This window comes from Morone saxatilis, unplaced genomic scaffold (assembly GCF_004916995.1).
Source record: "Morone saxatilis isolate NCDOM2014 unplaced genomic scaffold, NCSU_SB_2.0 Contig19, whole genome shotgun sequence".
Classification (NCBI taxonomy): Eukaryota; Metazoa; Chordata; class Actinopteri; family Moronidae; genus Morone; species Morone saxatilis.
The window spans coordinates 16,016,602-16,037,739 of NW_023339751.1; the positions used below are offsets into that span (position 1 = coordinate 16,016,602).

At 39.7% G+C, this 21,138-nt stretch overlaps 1 protein-coding gene across 1 annotated transcript in view; it reads left to right on the forward strand.

Moving 5' to 3' along the window:
* The first annotated feature begins 9,152 nt into the window (after positions 1-9,152).
* The window catches only part of arid5b (AT-rich interaction domain 5B), a 71,952-nt gene continuing 59,966 nt past the window's right edge, over positions 9,153-21,138 (forward strand). Inside the window, exons 1-3 of the mRNA XM_035663171.1 lie at positions 9,153-9,358; positions 9,690-9,944; positions 19,520-19,754. Coding sequence (XP_035519064.1) covers positions 9,338-9,358; positions 9,690-9,944; positions 19,520-19,754 — 511 coding nt within the window. The 5' untranslated portion in view covers positions 9,153-9,337. The remainder of the gene's footprint in view (positions 9,359-9,689; positions 9,945-19,519; positions 19,755-21,138) is intronic.

A 21,138-nucleotide genomic window follows, 5' to 3' on the forward strand; every position in this document is an offset into this window, starting at 1 on the left:
ACACACACGCACACACACACGTCATTTTGCCCTACTTGGCTGCATGCTGGGTAGATTTCTATTCAAATCAATCTGGCAAGCCAGTGCAAGAGAGAGGAAACAGTAGAAGAGGGCCTGTAACCTTGGAAAAGAGACAGACTTTTCCTGTCTTTGTTCCAAATTGTCAATCATCATGCCTCGGTTTGCATCACGTGAAATAACAATGAGAATTTCAGACAGTGAAAAAGGTAGAGTAGAGAATATCCAGCTGCATGCAGGGGAAAAAAAAGTTCTGTTACATCCTGCGTCAAAAAACATTGCGGGTTGAGTTTTTTAAAGAAACCACTGGTGCATTTGTGAAACATGTCCCTGGTGTTTATCATGTTTCCTGGTTTCCAAGCTATTGAAGTCTAGAATAAACTATAAACAAAAAAGTGGCAATGAAACAAAAATCAAACCAATTTTAACCAAGAGTTTTCCCTCTTGACTACAACAACTTATTCTGCCAGAGTGCGAGACAGTCAGTCAGTCATAACGGGAAACAAACTCTCCTCTGTTGACTGAGACAGAAAGGCCATCTAACATCATACCCCGGCCTGGTGTTACCCAGTCTGAGTGAGGGGTGGGGGCACGAGACTTCAAGACTCATCTCTTGGCTGTGCGGAGAAAATGATGACAGAGATGGCCGAGGGGCTCTGGTCACTGATCACAGAACAGTGATTCCCTCTATGCTGCTGCTTCAATCAGCACTGCTACAAAGCTCATAGGAGCTGTGCCGTTTGCTGTGTCAGCACAAAAAAATCTTTTGTAATCTTTGTAATGCAGAATAGAATAAAATAGAGCAATAATCTGCATCAGCTGTAAGATCAGTGTTTGAAATGTTGCTGGTTATAATCACCTACAAACCACAGAGGGTGATGACCATGATCAGATATAAAAAAGAACTGAAAACTAAAATTAAATTAAAGCAAAAATACATCCATCATCTCTCAGAATGATACTTAAACCTGGGTTGTGTTGACATTCATACGGCACACCACGAAGGTCTAACAGAGAGGTGCATGAGCAGTGTGAACACAATTCCATCAGAATAAACAACAAAAACATGTTGCAAGAATGTTTGTCTGATGCCTTCATCAGGGTGGAGTCTGAGGTTACTGAGGTTGAGTTTTTATGACATTCTCTGCATTCTCTTTAACAATTTGATAGATATCTTTTACATGATCACAATTTTCTTGTCTCAGTGGCAAAAATCATGTGTCATGTCTCTCTGATCCACATAATAACTGGTGTCAAGTCAGTGTGTAGGATTGGTGCATTACTAACCTATGGTTCATATATAGTGTGTCTGCTTTAATTCCATGACTTCAAGTGTTAAATGTGCACAAATAAATGTATTTCTAACAATGTCATCTTATATTATATACATTATACATATTATATATCATAGTGTATACTATGTATTATTTCTATGAATTAGCTCATGGTGTGAAGTCTGCCTTGAGTTTCCCCTGTGGTTTAGTAGATGTGTTGAGTCATCCTGCTTTACAAATCTGCTAACCCTCAGAGATTTTCATTTGTTTAGGTTTCCGGTTACAGTTTAAATGTTGCATGCCTGCAGACTGTTTAAAGGGGCTTGTTTTTACACAGAGAAGAAGACAATTCAAGGAGAAACACTGACGTTAGAATAGTTATACTAAAAGAGCAGTGTCCATTAACACTATTAATTGAAATATTATCGCAATTGCAATATTCATGTTGCAAGGAGCTGCAGTTTTTTGCAAGAATAATCACAATTTGATTATTTTTACCGTATCGTGCTGCCCTAGTGGGCATCAGCAGAATATTAGAGACATTGGATACATTGTATTCAAAGCTGCAACCTGCCCTTCATAAGGCACGTAGTAGTTGTAATGTAGAAAGCCACAGTGCAGCTTTTATCAGTAGTTTGTGACCAACAGCTACATCTCTCTCAAGACTGGCAAAGTAAACTTGGCTATTATGTTACACTGTAAATTACCCTCTGTAATCCTGTGTAATACAGCTGTCACCAGCTCCATGTCATTACCATTGCTTCCCAACAGGTGGCACTCAACACCACAGCTTCCAGATGGAGGAGAGCAAAAAGCTTGAAAGTCACACCTTTATTAGTCAACCTGCCATTTATGCTAATGGTCAAAATGCTTCTTACACTATGCAGAAAGGAAGGGGAGAGACTGAAGAGGTGTGTGTGTGTGTGTGTGTGTGTGTGTGTGTGTGTGTGTCAACTTATTTTTAGGGAAATGTTTTCACACAGTTACCACAGTTCAGTGGATATAACTCATATTTTCCAAAAGAGAGCTCCTTTTAAGGAGAAACCACAGAATCCATTCCTCCTTTGTTTATTCATTTAATTTCATGGCAGCTGCGCCGGCATTAAAGCCACATCAGTGGCAACACAAGTGAATTGTTTCTCAAATATAAACTTTCTTAAAGGACTACGGGTCATGGGTGAAGCAGGTGGCTAAATGGTCACACAGCTCTGGCCTTGATTCTCTCTCCTTGTTTCAAAAATACCGTTTCAACTCAGGACCCTGCAGAGTCACACATGTCAGGCATTTGCATGGGAGAAATTGGACTTAAATGGGTAACACATGACTCATTCTGTCTCAGCCCCGACAGCTGCAACAGGCCAAGCGGTTATTGGACAAATATGATTCGCCTCAGAACAGAGCAAGTCTTCAAAGCTTTTCCAATGTGGAATCTTTGACGTAAGCCGAAAAATAAAGAGATATTGAAGGGGATTTAGTGTGAAACATATTGAGTTACATTCAAACCGTATCATGAGTATTCATTTTCCTTTCACTCGCTGGATTTTTTCTGACCTTAACCTGACAACTGTTATGAATTCTGCATTAGTAATCAAAACAAAAGACTATTATGCAGCACAGCGCTGGCCGCCGGTTGCTACTTGGCTCATATTGCCTGTACAGTAAACAGCCCACAGATGTTTTACATTGATATTAAGAACCTTAATTTGTCCTGTGCAGAAAAAGGCCAAGCATAGCGTGGGGATTAAGTTCTCAGCCATGTATCACACACAGCACAGACAGCAATCTCATTTAGCTTGAGTGAAGTTTACAGTGAGTGGGTTTTGCATAGGTCATTAGTTGTCTCAAAATACCCCCCTGTCACCATAGCAACTTCAAGTGACTGCTAAATTGCCTTATAAAATGTGATAAATTATTAATGCTGAGAGGTTTTTTTTTTTTCTTTAATATGTGTGCTCAGGCTCTGAGCTCCGAACAAAATACTGTATTTCCTGTCCTGCACTGCTGTAATGGAACAAATTCAGCAGTTGTCAGTCATATTTCAAAACTTATCCATTGTCTCCACTGTTGAATGGGGTGATTGCTGTGTCCTGATTTGCAGATATATCACGGGGATTACACAGATTACAACAGCATTGCACTTGTGACAACTGAAACTGTTATTCAAATAGAATACCTTATGACAAATCTCGAAAACTGCTGCTGTAAAATAGCTGCATAGTAATTGCCAATACACACGGTTATTTGACATATACATAATGCAGTACTCTCAGCCCAGATGGGAGGGGGACACGCATCAGTGAATAATCTGATCATAGATGTCTGCTGACATTTATGCCCATTTTATAACAATTCAGTGTTTGACAGAAAAGGCAGTGGTGATGCATTACACAGATGGTAAACGCTGAGGTCACTGTCCTCAGCGACTTCATAGTCAATGATGGTTTGACCACTGGGTGTAATAACCTGACTGATGTTTGAAAAGCACCGAGCAAATCGTAAATGCTGAGATCGGGTTCTGTATTAATGTATTCCTCAGATGTGGAGGTGACACTGTGACCTCTTTGCTTCAAAAATACATTTATTTTTTTTTTAGATTCAGTGACGTTCGCCTCTCTCCCTGCTCTGAAAACATCCATAACTCACAGCCAGCTGTAACTCAATCTAACAAAATGCCTTTTCAATCACTCTCATCTTTTATAGTTATACCCATCAGACATTTACATAAATACATTATTCATGGTTCTAATCCCGGTTTCAGATGGGGAGATATAAAATGCGACTGTGTGTGTGTATGTGTGGGAGTGTGTGTCCTGATGTGTATGCAGATGGCAGGGGAATGAAGCAGCCTATTTTGTTTGTGGTTTGAACATTTCTGATTCAGCTGAGCACTCTCCATCAATGAGGCAAATTTACATTTGCTTCAGCAATAATAACGTAAAACCCATAGTGATGTTAACACTTGTATACACTCGAATTCACGTTGCCCTGCCGCATGATTACATTTGTGTGATGCTTAATAAAATGACTCACTTGACATTATCAAACAATTCAGCTGTAATAGTGGCCCATGAATGTGAAATTGTGTTTTGCAGGCAATTAGTTCATTGTCATGGCATTGTCATTCAACCAATGTTTGCCTTTTGAATTACTATTCCTAACACACTTTTAAATATATGGTATTAGATATGATCAATGGCCACTGCCGTGAATGGATACAATAATTGGTTTGTTGGAAATGAAAGACCTCAATGTTGAATATTGTAATTGAAAATATGGATTGCAGAAAACATAAATTATGCATAGAACATGATGGAGTATGGTATCTCAGATAAATAAGTGTGATATTAGATAAGAACAAAAAGAGAGAATTGTATCTTTTTTTCAAGAGGCTTTCTATTCTGCTGTGAACAGTAATAATCCACACAGTTCACTGCATGCGGTAACTCCTTTGATGTTCTGAAGATATCACTGCATCACAGATATTTATGAGCTAAGTCAGTTAATATTCAGCCTACAGTACACTGGCTAACACTTGCTAATATACACAGAAATCATCTCAATCATCTGAAAGCGCCTCCAGCTGAGCATATTGAACATAAATCCTGATTAAAAGTGATCATTTTCAATAAACTAATTGCATTCTTTGTGCTTGTGCTGTTCAGTGTAGGTGGACTCACATGTGATTGAATGGAGAGAAATGTAACACCCTGTTATAATGAGTCTGAGAGGCTAAAATTAGCCCAGCAACATCACTCAGATCTCCTGTTACCTTTCCTAAAGTCATGCTGCAGACGGGAGCCATTGTCATGTGATTACAGCAGCACAAAGACACAGGTGTTAAGTTACTATTGAAATGTGTTCCTGTGGACAAATTTACTTGATGGATTTTTAATGTCCCAGGGCTTTCCATTGATGATAGATGGCAATCCACTGGGTAATGCAATTGTGAATGTGGAATGAGTAGGAGATAGAGTGTGTTGCCCTAATTTCTCAGAAGCTTTCTTGCTTTAGTCATCTGTAGATTTTCATAACGCCTGGCAGTGTGATTAGAAATGTGGATCCTTAAATCACACTGAGAGGTTTTACTGTAGGATGAGTAATGTTTGGCCATGTACGTATATCCCCTTTATTGCCCAATGCTGCTGAATTAGTTAGACTATTTTACCTTTACTTCAAATAATTGATCCTAATTGATCTTGTCTTCTTTGGTAGAACATATTTTGAGTTGTGATATCTTGTTGAAACAGTGGCGGTAACTAAAGTAACTAAGTACATTTACTCAAGCTCTGTAGGCTGCCTAACATATTGGTGATAATTATTCAATACAGCCTAATTTATGCCTGTAATAATTGATTCTATGGCCACTTGGGGGCAGCAGAAACACAACACTGTGTATAATTTTCAGTTAGGTCCATTGTGTAAGATTTAGGAGGCTCTATTGGCAGAATATGGCAAATATTATAATAGAGTATTATATTCATAGGTGTATAATAACCTGGAAATACTTATCATTGTGCCTCAGAATGGTACCTTTATATACACAGCATTTTTTTTTCTTAGTCCAATATTCATTCCCCTTTTGTCTCTGTTTTGCTCTCCACCAACTTCTGAAGGGAATCCCTGTCTCTTTACAGGTAGTTAAATGATCCACTATGTTCATCAGCTAGCTGCTAACCAGCTGACTTTGTCAGCCATATGGTGCTGGGCAGGTAGTGTACAGTAGGTTTAGTGGATAAAAATGAAATGAGAACAGTCAGAGTAATAGTGAAGTTATGGGCATAAAACCAAAACTTAGTAGTAAGTAGTAAGTAGGTAGAGTTATGGGAAACTGAAAAGTGATCAGTGGGTCATTAAAGTTACTAGCACAATAAAAATATAGCTGGGTGTGCCCAGATTGATCTATACATGAAATACTTGTCTTATCTTGTGTCTGAATACATGCATATGAAATGACAAATTCTTTTTTATATTGTTTATTCATCTTTGTAAACTACTTCATGTTTATGTCATACATAAAATGTTTGATTTCTTGGGTTTTACATATTGCACATTGTCCATAAGGAGCAGACTGTTTAAAGTGTACTTACATGTAGGTGGTTAAATAGTTAATATTATTTTTAAGCCATTTTAACTAAAATTCATATTCATCATTAAAACATGTCAACATATGGTCAGGATTATGTAGGGATGTGGCGTTTGTATTGCTTTGCTGTGGTTGAAACTGTAACTCCAGCTCTCCATTTTCGAGGTGACTTTCTAACCACATTTGTGGCTCCCTGCTGAGGCTGCCTCATTATGTGGAATGTGGAACACCTGTGCTGAGAAAAAGAAAGGTTTTTACCACGTATCCACTCATTGTATGTTTCTGCTATAGGGAACAAATAAGCAAGTATCTGCCTGAAATATGTTTATCCTGCCTCTTTAGTGCCTTTGTTTGTGAAGATTTTTCAGGCTTCTTCGCTCACTCATGCAGTCAACACATAGTAATGGGAAGAACAGTTTAGTGTCAGAGTTATGAAAATGAAACAAAGATTACTCATATAATGAGTGATTTTATTTCACTCAGCCCCTCAAAAAAATGCCCCAAATAACCAAACTTGTGATTGCAAAACTGAAACAAAACTTTTTGTGAACATAAACTGAGTCTGCAGTGAAAAAAACACATTCACAACCCACATGTGAGGCTGGTTACTTTTAGATTTACTAAAGGGGATTTTAGCTGCGTGGACACTGTATAAAACATTTAATTCTTACCAGGGGCCCTAAAATGAATGTTAAACTGTTCAGTATGGTTTACAGTATATTCCACAAGCTGCTTATTTGTCCGTAGACTTAATACAGAAAATGTTTGTGACCCGTTTTGTTTTTCATTAATTCATTCTTGTCATGCGTCAAGTTCACTCAGGTTAAACCATGTAAATATATCTTTTTGATTTCCTTTATCAATTTGTATCTAATCGCAAAGACATGTTGAGATAAAGGGAAGCAGATGAGATTGTACATTTTTATTTTTATACTCAAGTCTTGTGTATTATACAACATGTGCAGCATCACATTTAGCCAATAGATTTCTCAACATAAAGCTCCATTCACACCAATTCACATCAATATCTGCATTACAATGTTGCAGTCGCTGCTGGGCTCTCTGGCTGTTGACAAGCAAACACTTGCAATTGCCAGATAAGAGCTTGAGTGGTGCCATTGATTAACCAGGGACTTCATTATAAAGTGGCTGCCATTAACAATGCAACCCCATTGATTCAGCCAGTGAAATGGCTGGGAGAGAAATCAGGAAAGATAACACTAAGAGCCGCGGTTTATATTAGATTCACTGCAGGATCCCAACACTAGCTGCAGCCGCATGTAAGACAATGAGCCTTTGTGTAATCCACCTTTTTACTACGAACCAATGCACTAAACTGGTACTTAAAATATCTGAGTGTCACAGAACATTGCCTCAGCTATTTCACTATTAATAGGACTACATTATGTTCTGCTGCTTCTTTGAATAGAGAGCAGAGGACAGAAATTCTTCTCAGAGTACATTATATTAAATTATATTATATAGGTCTATTGAACCCCATTGATGCAATAGGAAATCATTACCTATGAGCACTTGGTGCCACTGATTCTTCATCACCAGCCCCCTGTATGTCTATAAGACAACTACCAGACAGCCATTCATAACCACAGCAGAGCCAGAACAAGGAAACATGTCCGTTTGGCAGACAGGAAAACACTTTACTGGATGTGAATAACTGCGCCTGTATGCTCTGCCCGTCATTTCAGGGAGAGAAAAAAAAGCGCATTGCGTAATACTGTACTTGAAATAGCTGGTGTCAGAAGTAGGCCTATGTCGCTGTTGCATGCTCTGTGATCTGAGTGTGGATAAATGCAGGCCAAAGGGTGGATGACAGTCGGGAAACAGCACAGCGCTGTGGACTGAGCGGGTACTTCTCCATACGTGAATAATTCCAGACAGGCTGATAAAATTCAGCTGACACATTCAGCAGCGGAGACGTACAGGACAATGAGTCCGCACATCTAAATAGGAACCGCGAAGTTTGTGTAACTTCGTATTAATGTCACAGCTTTAATTAATAAGTCATAGTTTCATATTGGTTTCCTAATACCTCTGAAATCCCCCCGGTGTTTGTAGTAATAAATATTAATCAACATAATTATATAAGGGTCTTTGATTGTGTAAATGCGTTAACCCGTGTCAAACACACCCCGCTGTCTTCACAAGGTCAGCGCAGCGTTTTTAAGATGATTTATGTCCGGATAATGGACCGCCTCGTGAATTCTGTCTCGTGACGCCCCGCTTTCTAACTCGGCCAATTTTTGTCTTTTCATGCTCGCCTCAAAATATATAAAGGCCATTATTTTCAGCATTAAAGCCAACCCGCGCGCCGCCTGAGCCATAACGCATAGCAAGTTCCGCTGAAAGCAAAAAAGCCGGCACCTCACGGGTCCCACATTGCCTTTTGAGGAATCATTTGATAGCCCTATTAACTTTCATGTAACATTGTTTCTTGAAGGCATCCACAGCAAGCGCCTCAGTGTCATTACTGTGAGAAATGTGCTTTCATACTGAACGTCTTTTACAGAAGTCCTGGAAGGCACACACTCTTAGAAAAGCCCATAAACGCAGAATATTGGGACTAATTGCGCTTTTAAAGGCAACCCATGACGCACAAAGGGTGTTTTTTATGTTTGTGCACAACTACTGCTCTCTGTTGGTTGAAAATTATTCACATGTTTATAGTTATATGCTAATATTTTGCCTCACCACGTGATTGGGTTTAATAGAAGTTCGCCAAAAAAATCACCATCGCACATTCACTCCAACAAATAAACACCAGGACTCATACAATATTTCTGCCAGCGAATTTGCCACGAAACGTGTTTTTTGATGGCTCTCTTTCGACTAAAACACGATGTTTTAAACTCTACATAAATATGTTCCTTGCAGGACCTTCGCAATCCATTCAAGCCACCAAGTTTGGAGAGCGTGTTGAGTTTAATCAATTCATAACGTCGAGATGGAGCCGAACTCACTGAAGGTAACGTTTGTTATCAACCGTCGATTTATTCTGTTTTCGCATTGCGCTAATCGCCACCTACTGTAAACTGTACTCAGGTGCCTGATCCACAAAACTTTGACACATTACATTTAATATGACCACATCTGTGTCATATGTTCAACATCTAAAAATAGTTACATGATACTAATTGTGTGGCGAAAACTGAGATATCCGAGTGTGATGTTTGCCAATCGTGCGTATTTACGCAGAGGATGTTTGAAAATGTTTATGTGCACTTCGCTACGATTTGTTTACCAAATGAGCTGATAAGCCATTCATTAATTTTCTCCATTTGTGTTTTTCCTTACAGTGGGTGGGCTCGTCTTGCGGTTTACATGGACCATATATATTCTATAAAGCCTTTAAATTTAACCGGGACGGCAAACCGAGGATTCTGTCTCTCGGAGACTTTTTCTTCGTCAGATGTAAACCGGAGGATCCTATTTGCATAGCGGAGCTTCAGCTGCTCTGGGAAGAAAGAACAAGCAAGCAACTTTTATCAAGCTCCAAACTTTATTTTCTACCCGAGGATACTCCCCAGGGAAGGACGGTCACCCACGGAGAGGTAGGAACATGAATCGCTTGGTGAATAATGGTAAATGATTGGTGTTTGTTCGTGTTTATCCTCTGTGTCCTCGCTTGTTCGCGATTAATTTTTTTTTTATTAAACAGCATCTTTACTGCATTAAGAGTTGGCAGTGGATGTGTAGTCTCCGGTGGCAGGCGTTCATAAACGCATGTATTGATAGTGACATTGATGTATCCGAGCGGTAAAAGGATTGACCCACAGTGGTATTTGTTCTCCGGTTTTTACTTTAGCCTGTTTGCCTATTGTGATGTCAACTGCTGAATGTGCACTTGTCCAGCTGCGCTCAATAAGGCTGCCGCTGCGCTCTATGGGGTTAATTGTGTTATAAAGGGGAAAATCCGCAAGAATCCTGCGCCTAGGCTCTGTCATTTCATTTCTTGGTAAAGCGTGTCAAATACTGACATATGGGCGGAAATTGCGAAACGGTAATGAATGCATGGGGTCAACCTGGCTCAGATCGGTCGGTGCGATAGTTATTAGATATTTTGTAATGCCGCCTGATGTTGAAAGAGGCAGAGCGAGTCATAAAGCGTGGCAGAGCAAAAAAAAAAAAAAAGAAGCCAGCGCTGACACGTTTTAACTACTCTCCAAGCTTTGCATAATTTTCCATGTGGACATTTCCATCCTCAACAATGTGAGGTTGTCAGCTCACATTTAAGGCAGCACTTAAAACGCCTCTGTGTTACATTACGCCGTTGCTGGCACAGAAAGGCAATAGTTATGATTGACTGTGGCCATATGTGGCGCTTGTGATCCGGTTACATCGCCGCACTGAATGGCATTACTCTGATATCGAGGAGTTTTTTCTCACCGGCTGTAAAACAAATGATGTGTTGTTTTCTCTCTGATTCTCCTCCGCCAGCGACAACAGGACTTTAATTACTACTCTGTGCTTTTGATCACTTGCGGCTGGATGGAAATTATTCTCTGCTGCTGTTATATTGTTTATAGGGAAGGACAAAGCCGTGTTTGTACTCGACTCTTCCGCTGATGGTTTACTTACATTCTTTCCTCTTGAGTAATAGAGTGGCTATCACATTTCCCTTTCATGAGAAAAGGTGGCTATTTATGGCCTGCCGCTTAGACAAGCTATCATCTTTGTGACAGAATTCTTTTATGAACGGGTATCATCTCCTGAAGCCCTCTCGCTTTAGCCTTTAACACGCTGCAATTATTTAGTAATTACTTTGAGTGCATGCATCGCCGATTCTGAGGCCACACTTGCGCAACGACACATCAGCTCCTCCCCTTTCCCAAAGACTTATTTGCATTGCAAAGTGCTTACATTCCAGTCCATTGGGTATATCTGGAAAATATTTTATTAACTACCAAGAGGGCTGCTGAGCCAATGCAAATCAAATTTCAAAGAATTGGGATTGTAAAGTGAAACACAGGATAATACAGTTTGTACATTTGATAAAAAAATCATAAGAGCAATTTCCCTGCATGAATTATGCAGCGACTTGCATCACAGCACACAATCCTGCAAGCACCATGAGACTGACTGATGCACTTGCTTTGAAGTTGTACTGTGATTATAGAATAAGCCAGACTATGAAATAATATAATTTGGGGATGATGTGTTTAAAGTGCAATGTAGGTGCCTGCAGGCTGACCTCAATTAAAGGGCTTGTCAAACCTCCCGCTCTCAGCAAATCGGACTACTTACTGTATATTACACAGTGGAAATTGTCCTGACAACTCCAAGTCAGTTTATGACCTTCATTGAGATTCTCGCTGACTTTGCCCCATAACACTAATCTGCACTGCATGAGTCAGCTAGGAGCGCTTACAGATGCAACCCATAATCCAAAAAACAAACAGGAAGGGTAAACCAGCCTCACAAAAAAGCTGCAAAATGAAAACTCATCGGCTGTTAAATTCTGCGCCTGAGTAATGTATGTGTGAAAAGAGTATTTGTTTCTAAAGTGTAAACATTAGCAAAGAGTTCATTTTTAGCCACATGGGGAAGTTGAGTTTATAAACCTCACATTAGTCATTTTTCTCCAGTACTCTGCTAGCGTATAAAAACAGATTAATGGCTGTGGAGTTACACTGAACTGTAAATCTGTAATTGACTGGCTAAAAATCAGGAGTTCAAATTAGCCCAGTGACTCATACAGATATGAACTTGATAACATAGAGCTCTCAGGAAGTGCTGTTTCACAAGGTTTTAGTGCCAAATGAGCACAGGCAGCAGCTTCTCGAGGTAAATCCACAACTTGCTGTCGCTGAGGCTCATGACATTTATTCTTAGATCATGTTAGATTTACTCTTATTTTCACACACCATATAACAGACATAGTATTTGACATTAAACATATAAACAGCCAGTGCTGTCTTGCTCCCTTTCTGTCTGAGATCACACCTCATATCTTTGTAGATCGCTATTATCTTAAGCCTGAAGCCAATATCCTCCAAATACCAAAAGGCACAACTTTTTCAAGAAGTCAGAACAGCATTATATTGAACTAGCTCACTGGAATTGGATTACTGATTCACTTGTGTTCTCAGCACCGAGGTATGATGTAATTTCCTGGTTATTTCTCAGGTATTTGTTTGCTCTCAGCCTCTCATGCGCTGTGTTTTGCCGTGTTTTGCAGTGACAAGAGGAACCAGCCCGTGACCTACTGTGCTTGTTTTTCTTCTGTCACAGGGTTGGAGGTCAATTCCTTTTAAACACAGCCAGCTTTAAATCCAGTCAGCTTTGGCTGGAAATAGAAATAATGATTCATTGACTAAACCTACCTCTTGGCGCCTGCATTTGCTTAATAGTTGATAAACAGATCCAGAGAAAATGTATTAATCTATTTATTGTGAGTTAATTATTAAGTCCATATGTGGAGGAAGCTCTATTTTTCATTGTATCTCAGCCTTACAAGCAGTGTTTACCCCCACCAGTTGAGCTCTGCTTGCTCTTTAAACAGGCTTTGTGTTGAGTTGCTCACCCATTATGACAAACCCTCTATTGGGGCCTCTGCTCTATTTGTCTGCCTGCAAACTGCCACTGACTAAACAGTCACATGTGTTTTAAAACTCATTGAGTGACACATTATTTCTTCTCACTCCAAATGGCCTGCCTCTCTTGCTGGTACTGCTCACCGGCTGTAGCACTGTCTGTTTTTGGACTCCCTCGTTACAGGAGAGAGCTGTTGTATAGTGTGTGTGGATAACAGCTCACCCCACACAACACCTACTTATTGTACACTCTGGCTACAGGCGGTTAATTGCTTATGCTTATCTTATACTATATATCCCACTTTAGTGCAAATACAGCAAGGCGCTCTTAATGGGAATTCACGACCGCTGAGAATATTTCTGGATCATGTTATATTAATGTGCTATTATCATCACCTCTGATTTCATCTGACCTCTCTTCTCCTCTATTCTGTCCCTCTAGCTGACAAGGCTTTGGCACACACACGCACACACACACACACTGACAGGCTGGGGACTGCAGCAGTAGGCCAGTATTGATTGCTGTGGAAAACACTTTGGCATGCATCCAGAGCCATTTCTTCAGTACATGGCAGTAGTCCATGCATGTGTTTCAGTGCTTGGAAAGCCAGCTTGTAGGGAAATTAGATTGTATTCATTTGCTGCTTCTTTGATTTTTCCTAAGGGAAAAACCCTGAATGGGTAATTCAGGCATCTGGGATGCTAGTTGAATTAAGTGTAAGTGGCTTAGATATGCGACCAGCATTTTGATGGATAAGGTCGTTCTGCTGAATGACTCGAGTGTAAATGTGATATAGCACATTTTTACAGTGATCTTTTTAGAACATCTATACTGCTGCCTTGTCTTGGCCAGTATGTGCATTATACCAAATCTCTCCATTCACACAACAATGGCAGGAATTTAAAGAGGGGGGGGGGGGTGTCTCTCTTTTAGTGTGCATGTGTGGCGTGCGCGCATGTGTGCCTCCTCCTGCCGCAGAACAAGTCATTAACTCTGAACACTGCCCTCCAGTGAATTCCTCACCATTGCTGAAATAGCATGTAAATTATTACCAGCTTTTTAGGATAGTGTAATTTAAAACCTTTAAAATGGAATACCCTGGACTTCAAAGGCTATAAAAAACCCTGCTAACATTTCCCATTGGTTTAGGAGTAGTCATTCTTGTCCTTCACAATCTTCTGATTCTTTTCACCAAACTGTTTTGTGTCTTTGCCGCCTAAGTAATAATATGTTACAGCAGCGCCCGGTTTGTCAACACACAAGAGCCTTTTGGTGCTCTTTAACTCCACTTTTTTCCACTTTGTGCATTGACTAACCACTTGAACAGGCAAACATTTGCCTTGATGCATGACTCCAGTGCCCCCAGCTACAGTGGATCGTTATTATAACCTTTGAGGAGAATGCAGCCACAGACGAGAAGCTCTTGCTTAATACTCCAGCCAATATTTTTCATTCTTAACAGCGGTTTCTTAGAGCATGTAGAATCATCTCGCATTTAGTCTTTTTTTTTTTTGTCTGTTTGTGCATTTGCCAAAATACAAGAGTACAAAGATGCAGTGATCCGAGGGAGCTGACGCAGCTTTTTTGTGGTGTCACCTTACATGATGGATGCCTCACCCACTTTCAGAGAGGCTTTGAAATCTCCTGTTATCTCGCTATTTTTCTCTGTCATTACAACAGCGAAAGAATGCTAAGTTCATATATCACCCCAGCTCATGTAAAAGCAATCTCTTAATGGAATCAGTGAATAAAAGATGAGTTCAGCACCCTGCAGATATTACAGCAACTTTTATGCATATGAATAAACTGCATGCATTAGGTGGCAGAACATTATGTACAATAATTCTCACCTTTTAAATGTTGCACCTTGAACTCTTTCTAGTCTTGAGGCAATCTCAAAAAAAACATATTCTAATTCAATTGTCCCTGACTTACTCCCCAGAGCTCCTTTTTAATTCCCAGATAAGTTTGTTTTGGGACACTGAAGCCAAGGTCAGTCATGGGGAGGGGAGATAGATAATGAACTCATATTGTGTTTCATACCCTCGTTCTCTCTCTCTCCTTCTTCCTCCCTTCCTTCTCCTGCTCTCTCTTCCTTTCTGTCTCCTCATTGTCCATGTCACCATGTCCATTACTCAATTACTAATCTCCTTTGGCCTTAGGAATTCCAGTGCTGACCTCTCTGAGGCAGCAGCCTGAAACCTTCCCAGCATGACAGGAGTACTGTGTGTGTGTGTATGTGTGTGTGTGTACCCACAGTATAGAAAGACACCCACCCACTGGGAGCGGGCACCCCTTGACTCCCAAGCTGAAAGTCCTGTCCGAGCGATGAGACGCTCCACCGCAGAACGCTGACAGTCAGGAATGTCTCCCTCACTGTTTGCGCACAGTGGCGTGGATTTCTCGCAGGGAATTGTTCAGAGTGATATGGAATATTTCAGGGTGCATTGTTTCTAATTGGATCACTGAATATAGAATTGGGAATGTCCCTTATGTACTGTTTTGCCACCAGTACACTGCCGCATCCGTATAAATTCAATGATATGGATTTTAGTGAGTTTAATTTCAATGAGCTTGCTGGAGTCATTGGTTGCTGGAACAGAGTTATCTACAGTTTTGCAGCAGAAGTCTGTTTTTTTCAACTTTCAGTCCATTTTGTGCAGTCATAGCAATAAATTCACTCAGTAATGTTTTTGGAGATATCATGCTGCTGCAGTAATAACATGAATTATTGATAGAAGAATGGAGACAGAATGTAACATTCAGCTGTTAATGTGTTACCTTGCGTTTTAACTCAATCATAGAATGAGCAGTTAGTGACTGTGCGCGTTTATTGACATACCCAAGATAGAATTATGGTAGTACATTAAGACATCTAGTGTAGCATTCAGAGTGTATAAATGGTCTTAATGCATCTGTGTAGGAAGTGTCAGTGAAATGACACCAGACTGTTTGGTATGTTGCTGATGTGGAGTGTCACCTCTTGGCTGTGGGCTTGCAGTCCTCTGACCTATATTATCAAGTGGCCTGCTGGCTGTGTCTGCCGCTTTGCTTAGCTATCAGCTGCCTAACTCGAAATGACAGGACAGTGTGGATTGGCGGCATTTACAGAAGAGCAAGTTTCTAAAGTAGATCTTTGAAACAAAAAAATCCAAGTAGTGAGTAGAAGACCCCTGCAATGCTGATGAATGCTGCTGCAGTGATTACTCCTGGTAGAGTGCTGGAACAATTAGTCGATTAATTGATTTGACAGTAAAGGAATCCACAACAATTTCAGTTATAGATTAATCATTACTCAAAAACATGGGGCTTACAATTAATGTTTATTTTGATTATCAATCAATGTGCCAATTATTTTATAGATTAATTGATTGGTTTATAAAATACAAGTAATTTGAAGTCATCTCTTTGGATTCATTTTTCACTATTTTCTGACTATAAACTAAAAGATGAATTTAATTAACAAGTTATAAGATCATGAAGACAATCATTGGTTGTATCCCTTAGTCTTTTTACATTATTGGTAGAAATTCTTCTGTTTTTTTTATTTCATAGAAGAAAACCAGGCTGACGCAATGTTGTTGTTGTGATGGTTTCTCAGTAATTGGCTGGGTTGGCTGGTTCTCAGAAACCCTTTACATGGAAACACAGCACATTTCTTAATTCTACAGTATTTTCCTAAACATTTCTCAATCAAATATAATGACTTATGCAAACCACAGGCCAGCAGTCAGCTTCCTGACTGTATGTGCTGCACCCCACAGCAGCCCACAGACTTCAGCTGGTGTAAAGTTGGTTTGTAAAGTAAAAAAAAAAAAAAAAAACAGAATGGATGTAGCCTGCTTTGGCTCCGTTCATAGACTGATTATATTCTGGACTGTGTTGACAGCTGCTGAATTGCTCTCACCTGTTGTGTTTTGCTCTCAAGCCGAAAAAGTCCCCAAACAGGATCTGTTGACACTCACACAGGGCACCATGTCATTCAGCTGATTGATATAGAGGGAATGGCTGTACGTTTTAAGGTTTGCTGTTGCTGTGTGTATGCTCTGGTGTGCTATTGAATTACTGTAAGTATTGCTGTTGGACTCAAACATCAGCGGCAGACCATTCTGTGCATTATTTTTGTTGCAAATGGACTCAACTGAAATATTTCATGGTTTTGTTTCTCGATGTGCTGTCAGTAGATTGCATCAAAGTACAGTAGCTAATTCTATAGAGATACAGTACAATATGTTTTTTGGCTGAAGGCTGAATGCTATTTACTGTTGCTCTGCATTATTCAAATGGCCTGCTTTTCTGAAGGCAGAAACAGCAGTCAGTTTTTCATTGCATGGAAAGCCGGTTACAACCACCCGCCACCACTTGACAGCTGAAGACAGCTCATTATAAGAAGACCGAAAACCCATGTTTGATGTTTCTACTTAGTGAGGGAGGCACAGCTATATCAAGCTATCCCTCGCAGGCTTTTCCTTTATAAGGAAATACTGTCTCCAACTGGTTGGGATTTGATATGCCTGTAGTTGCAGATGATGTGAAAACTGAATATGGGTAATTGTATAGACAGAACACTAAGAGAGAATCTGAAATGCTGAAAAGTCGCGTCTTTGTTTTTAGAATCTGGCGACAAATAACAGGAACATTTTGAAATAATCCATTAAAACATAGATTTGAAAAACCTGACATTTTAAGCTTTACAAAGGAAGGATTTACTGGGTTTGTATTTTATTAGATCATATAGGTGTAGCTTTTATTGCGGCCACCCTCTCTACTTTTATACATACATTGTGTAAACATGTCAATATAGAGTAAATGAATGTTATTTTAATGTCAGTAATATACAGGCTCTTTTAGGGGAAATGTGTACAGTTAGCCAGATGCCTGGTAAATTGGAGATAACCAAGGTAAACATCAGAGACCTACTCAGTGTGTCTGTGTTTCTGCCTGTACACATCTGTCCTCCAGATTTCCCCCGTTTCTGTAACAGCCATCTTCCAGAACACCACTCCACTCTGTTGGTAACAAACACTTCAGCCATTAGCCCTTCAAATGGAAACACATTGAACCATCTCTGCTTCCTTCACTCTCCATTGGACTTGCAGTTCTTTGAGTATGAGAGTTATTAAAAGGAGTTGAATCAACCTCAGGCACATAGTACATACTGGACAAAGAGCAAATCTTATTAAGTAAGCCGATCGTAGGTACACAAAACCACCATAGCCGTCTGCATCACTGTTATAGATTTACATTTATAGTTTCCTGACAGTGTCACATTATTTTTATTGCTTGTCAGGGAGACCACTGGCTCACAGCTTTCTCTTGCTCCTTCATTACACTCTCACTGTAGCAAATGACATTTCTTCTACTCCTCTACGCTTTGCAGGTGCTATCATAGCCATAGAGTGTGACTTCTGATTTAACAGAATAAAATCTCAACATTCACGGTGAATATCAGGGAGCCTGCCTTCCTAAATGCTAATCAAAAAGTCCAAAAACATCTACGTCCTCGTTGACATTGATTTAACTGCTGGCATAAATTCAATTCAGCAATCATCCACATCATCCATATTCATGGTGCTGTAATTTACTTACATTAATGTGCATCCACAGCCGTAATGCTACTTGACGCACATACCAATTTAGTTGATAAATAAGGACGTTCTGTTGTTTGTCCTGTTTCCTCTACTAGTTCTGATTCTGATCTTTGTGGTTATTTTAATCCTGTTTTATGCTTGTCCTATACAGCCATACATGGCTGTATAGGACATTCCTGTGGTGGAATGTAATTAAGTCCATTAACTCAAGTACTTTAGTTAAGTACATATATTTAAGGTACTTTACTTGAGTATTTCCATTTTATGCTACTTTATGCCTTCCCTCCACTTCATTTCAAGGGTAAATAATATATATTTTTTACTTTACTACATTTATGAGAGTCCCTGCTGCAGCAACTAGCGGTTTGAGTCTGAGTCATCCCCACTTTCTCTCACCTTTTCCTGACTAACTTAGGCTGTCTAAAAAAAACCCAAATATATATATATGTATATTGTATATAAGACACAGTACTATACTATTAATCGACCCAGCAGTAGTAAAGTCTCTAGAATTTGTATACTTTTAGTGATAAGATCAGAACGATATAATATATTATAATAAATAACACTTGTTATCGAGTCGTTTTGCATAATGAGTACTTCTTAAATAAATTTAGCTCTTTATTTTTAGACTATTTTATTTGTACTTTTAGTTAAGTAAAGGAGCTCCATACTTCTGGGGAAACACATAACAAAAACCTATCAAATTAATTCTAATACTCAAAGTTGAAAAGATTATATGGATAAATATAAAAATGTATAATCAGAATGGCATGTTGGCATTAGTTTGTTTTTTATTACTATTACTTTTCTTTTATTCCCAACTTGTTTGTGCAAAAATTATTTGTGTCATGTGTACCTGCAGATGTGTGTTTTTTGAAATGTTTGTTTTTCTATCCAACAGTACTCTTTCATATCCATGACCTTGGCACAGCTGCCTTTACGTAACTCCTTTTATGTGCTTCTGATTGTAATTGGGATTCTGCTCTGCTTCCTTTCAGCATGAAGTAATTGCAGTGTCTGAGAAGGTGATTGTGCGGCTGGAGGACCTAGTGAAGTGGACTGTACCAGACTTCTCAGGATGGACCCACTGTCTGAAGGCCGAGCCTCTCAAATCCTCCGTGCTCCGGGAGCTGGGGACCAATGGGAGGCGGGAGGCCCTCCACCGCTACCGAGAGAGCACCTTAACCAGCGGACTCAACTTCAAGGATGTCCAACGGGAGAGGGTGCAGCTAGGTGAGCGGCAGCAGAAACCTCAATTTCTTTTAGTCTTTTTTGAGGTTATTTTTTAAAACATTTCTTAATTCCAACAGGTTATTGTGGTGCTTCCAATTCTCTGGGCTGCTGTGTTGAATGTTTATGTATGTGTGTCCAGTCGCCACCATAAATCAGCTTATGTTTATTGTCCTTTGGTTGGTTTAACAAGTGTTGTCTTGACTGGAGTAATTCATCAGTATGTAGTTGGAATTCCTCCCGATATAATGAGCAGAGAATCACACTAATAGAGGAAGGCTAGAGGTAATGGCAGTGTGTATGCCAACGCATTACCATCCTACAGTACAACAGCTCTGTTTTCCGAATATGACAACAACAAAGGCAGCTTTGCAAAAATCACATAATTCAGCTGGTAATGTTTTTAAATAACTGAGTCGCATCAAACTACTGTCCACAGCCCCTCTGACACCTTCTTATCCCTCAGTTCAGATCGTAATAGGCTGTGTATCTCAGGAGCTTTAAGGATCATTGCAGTGTGTGTCTGAATGGCTGTCTGGCGAATTCATCATGTACACGGTGCCATTAAGTGTCAGTGATAGTTTGATTCTTGCACCGGGCTCTTGGGGTCTCACTAAAGCATTACCCATGAATCAGTCCCAACATGAAACTGGATGTCTCAACGGATGACTCATCTGATGCAAATAGGAAACTGGCATTTGAGCCTAATAATCAGCAAGAACATAATGTTCCCTTTGAAGCCGTTTCCCACTTATTTGCCTCGCTTTCACATGGCTGTGATGTAATGCCTAATGCTGATTATAATGGTATAATGTAGCTTAGCTAACATGCTAAAAATACCGTCACAATTACAGTGTGTCTTGTCAGGTTATAAGTATGTACGCTGGTGATTTAAGCCAGAATTTATGATCCTTTATTCATTAATTTTTAATAATCATTTTGTGCATAAATCCTATGTAGAAGTGAAACTGCTATAGGCTTAAAAACCTGAGCCATTTTTCTGTAGAAAATAGTGGTTTATTGATGATGCCTGTTCTGTTTGCTGCTTGAGATCTTCCAGGAATGCTGTAATGCCCTTGATTACTCGACTTTGCTTGAATCTCATACACAAAAAGGACAAGAGGATCCATAATGGATGCTTTGTTGTTATTCCAGTAATCAATATAGTTTGATCGTGCTTGTGGGTGCGTGACTGCTTGCTTTCATAATCAGACATGTCAGCCTGCTTCTTGAATGATATTATGTTACATATCATGGCTTTCTATAAATGTGCTGTATCGGGCAGATTTTATAGATTTATCCGTTGTCAGTGTAACAGCCTGACGATGACGCTATTGTTACTGAGGGGTCGTGTGTGTGAATGAGTGTGTGTATGTGTGTGCGCGTG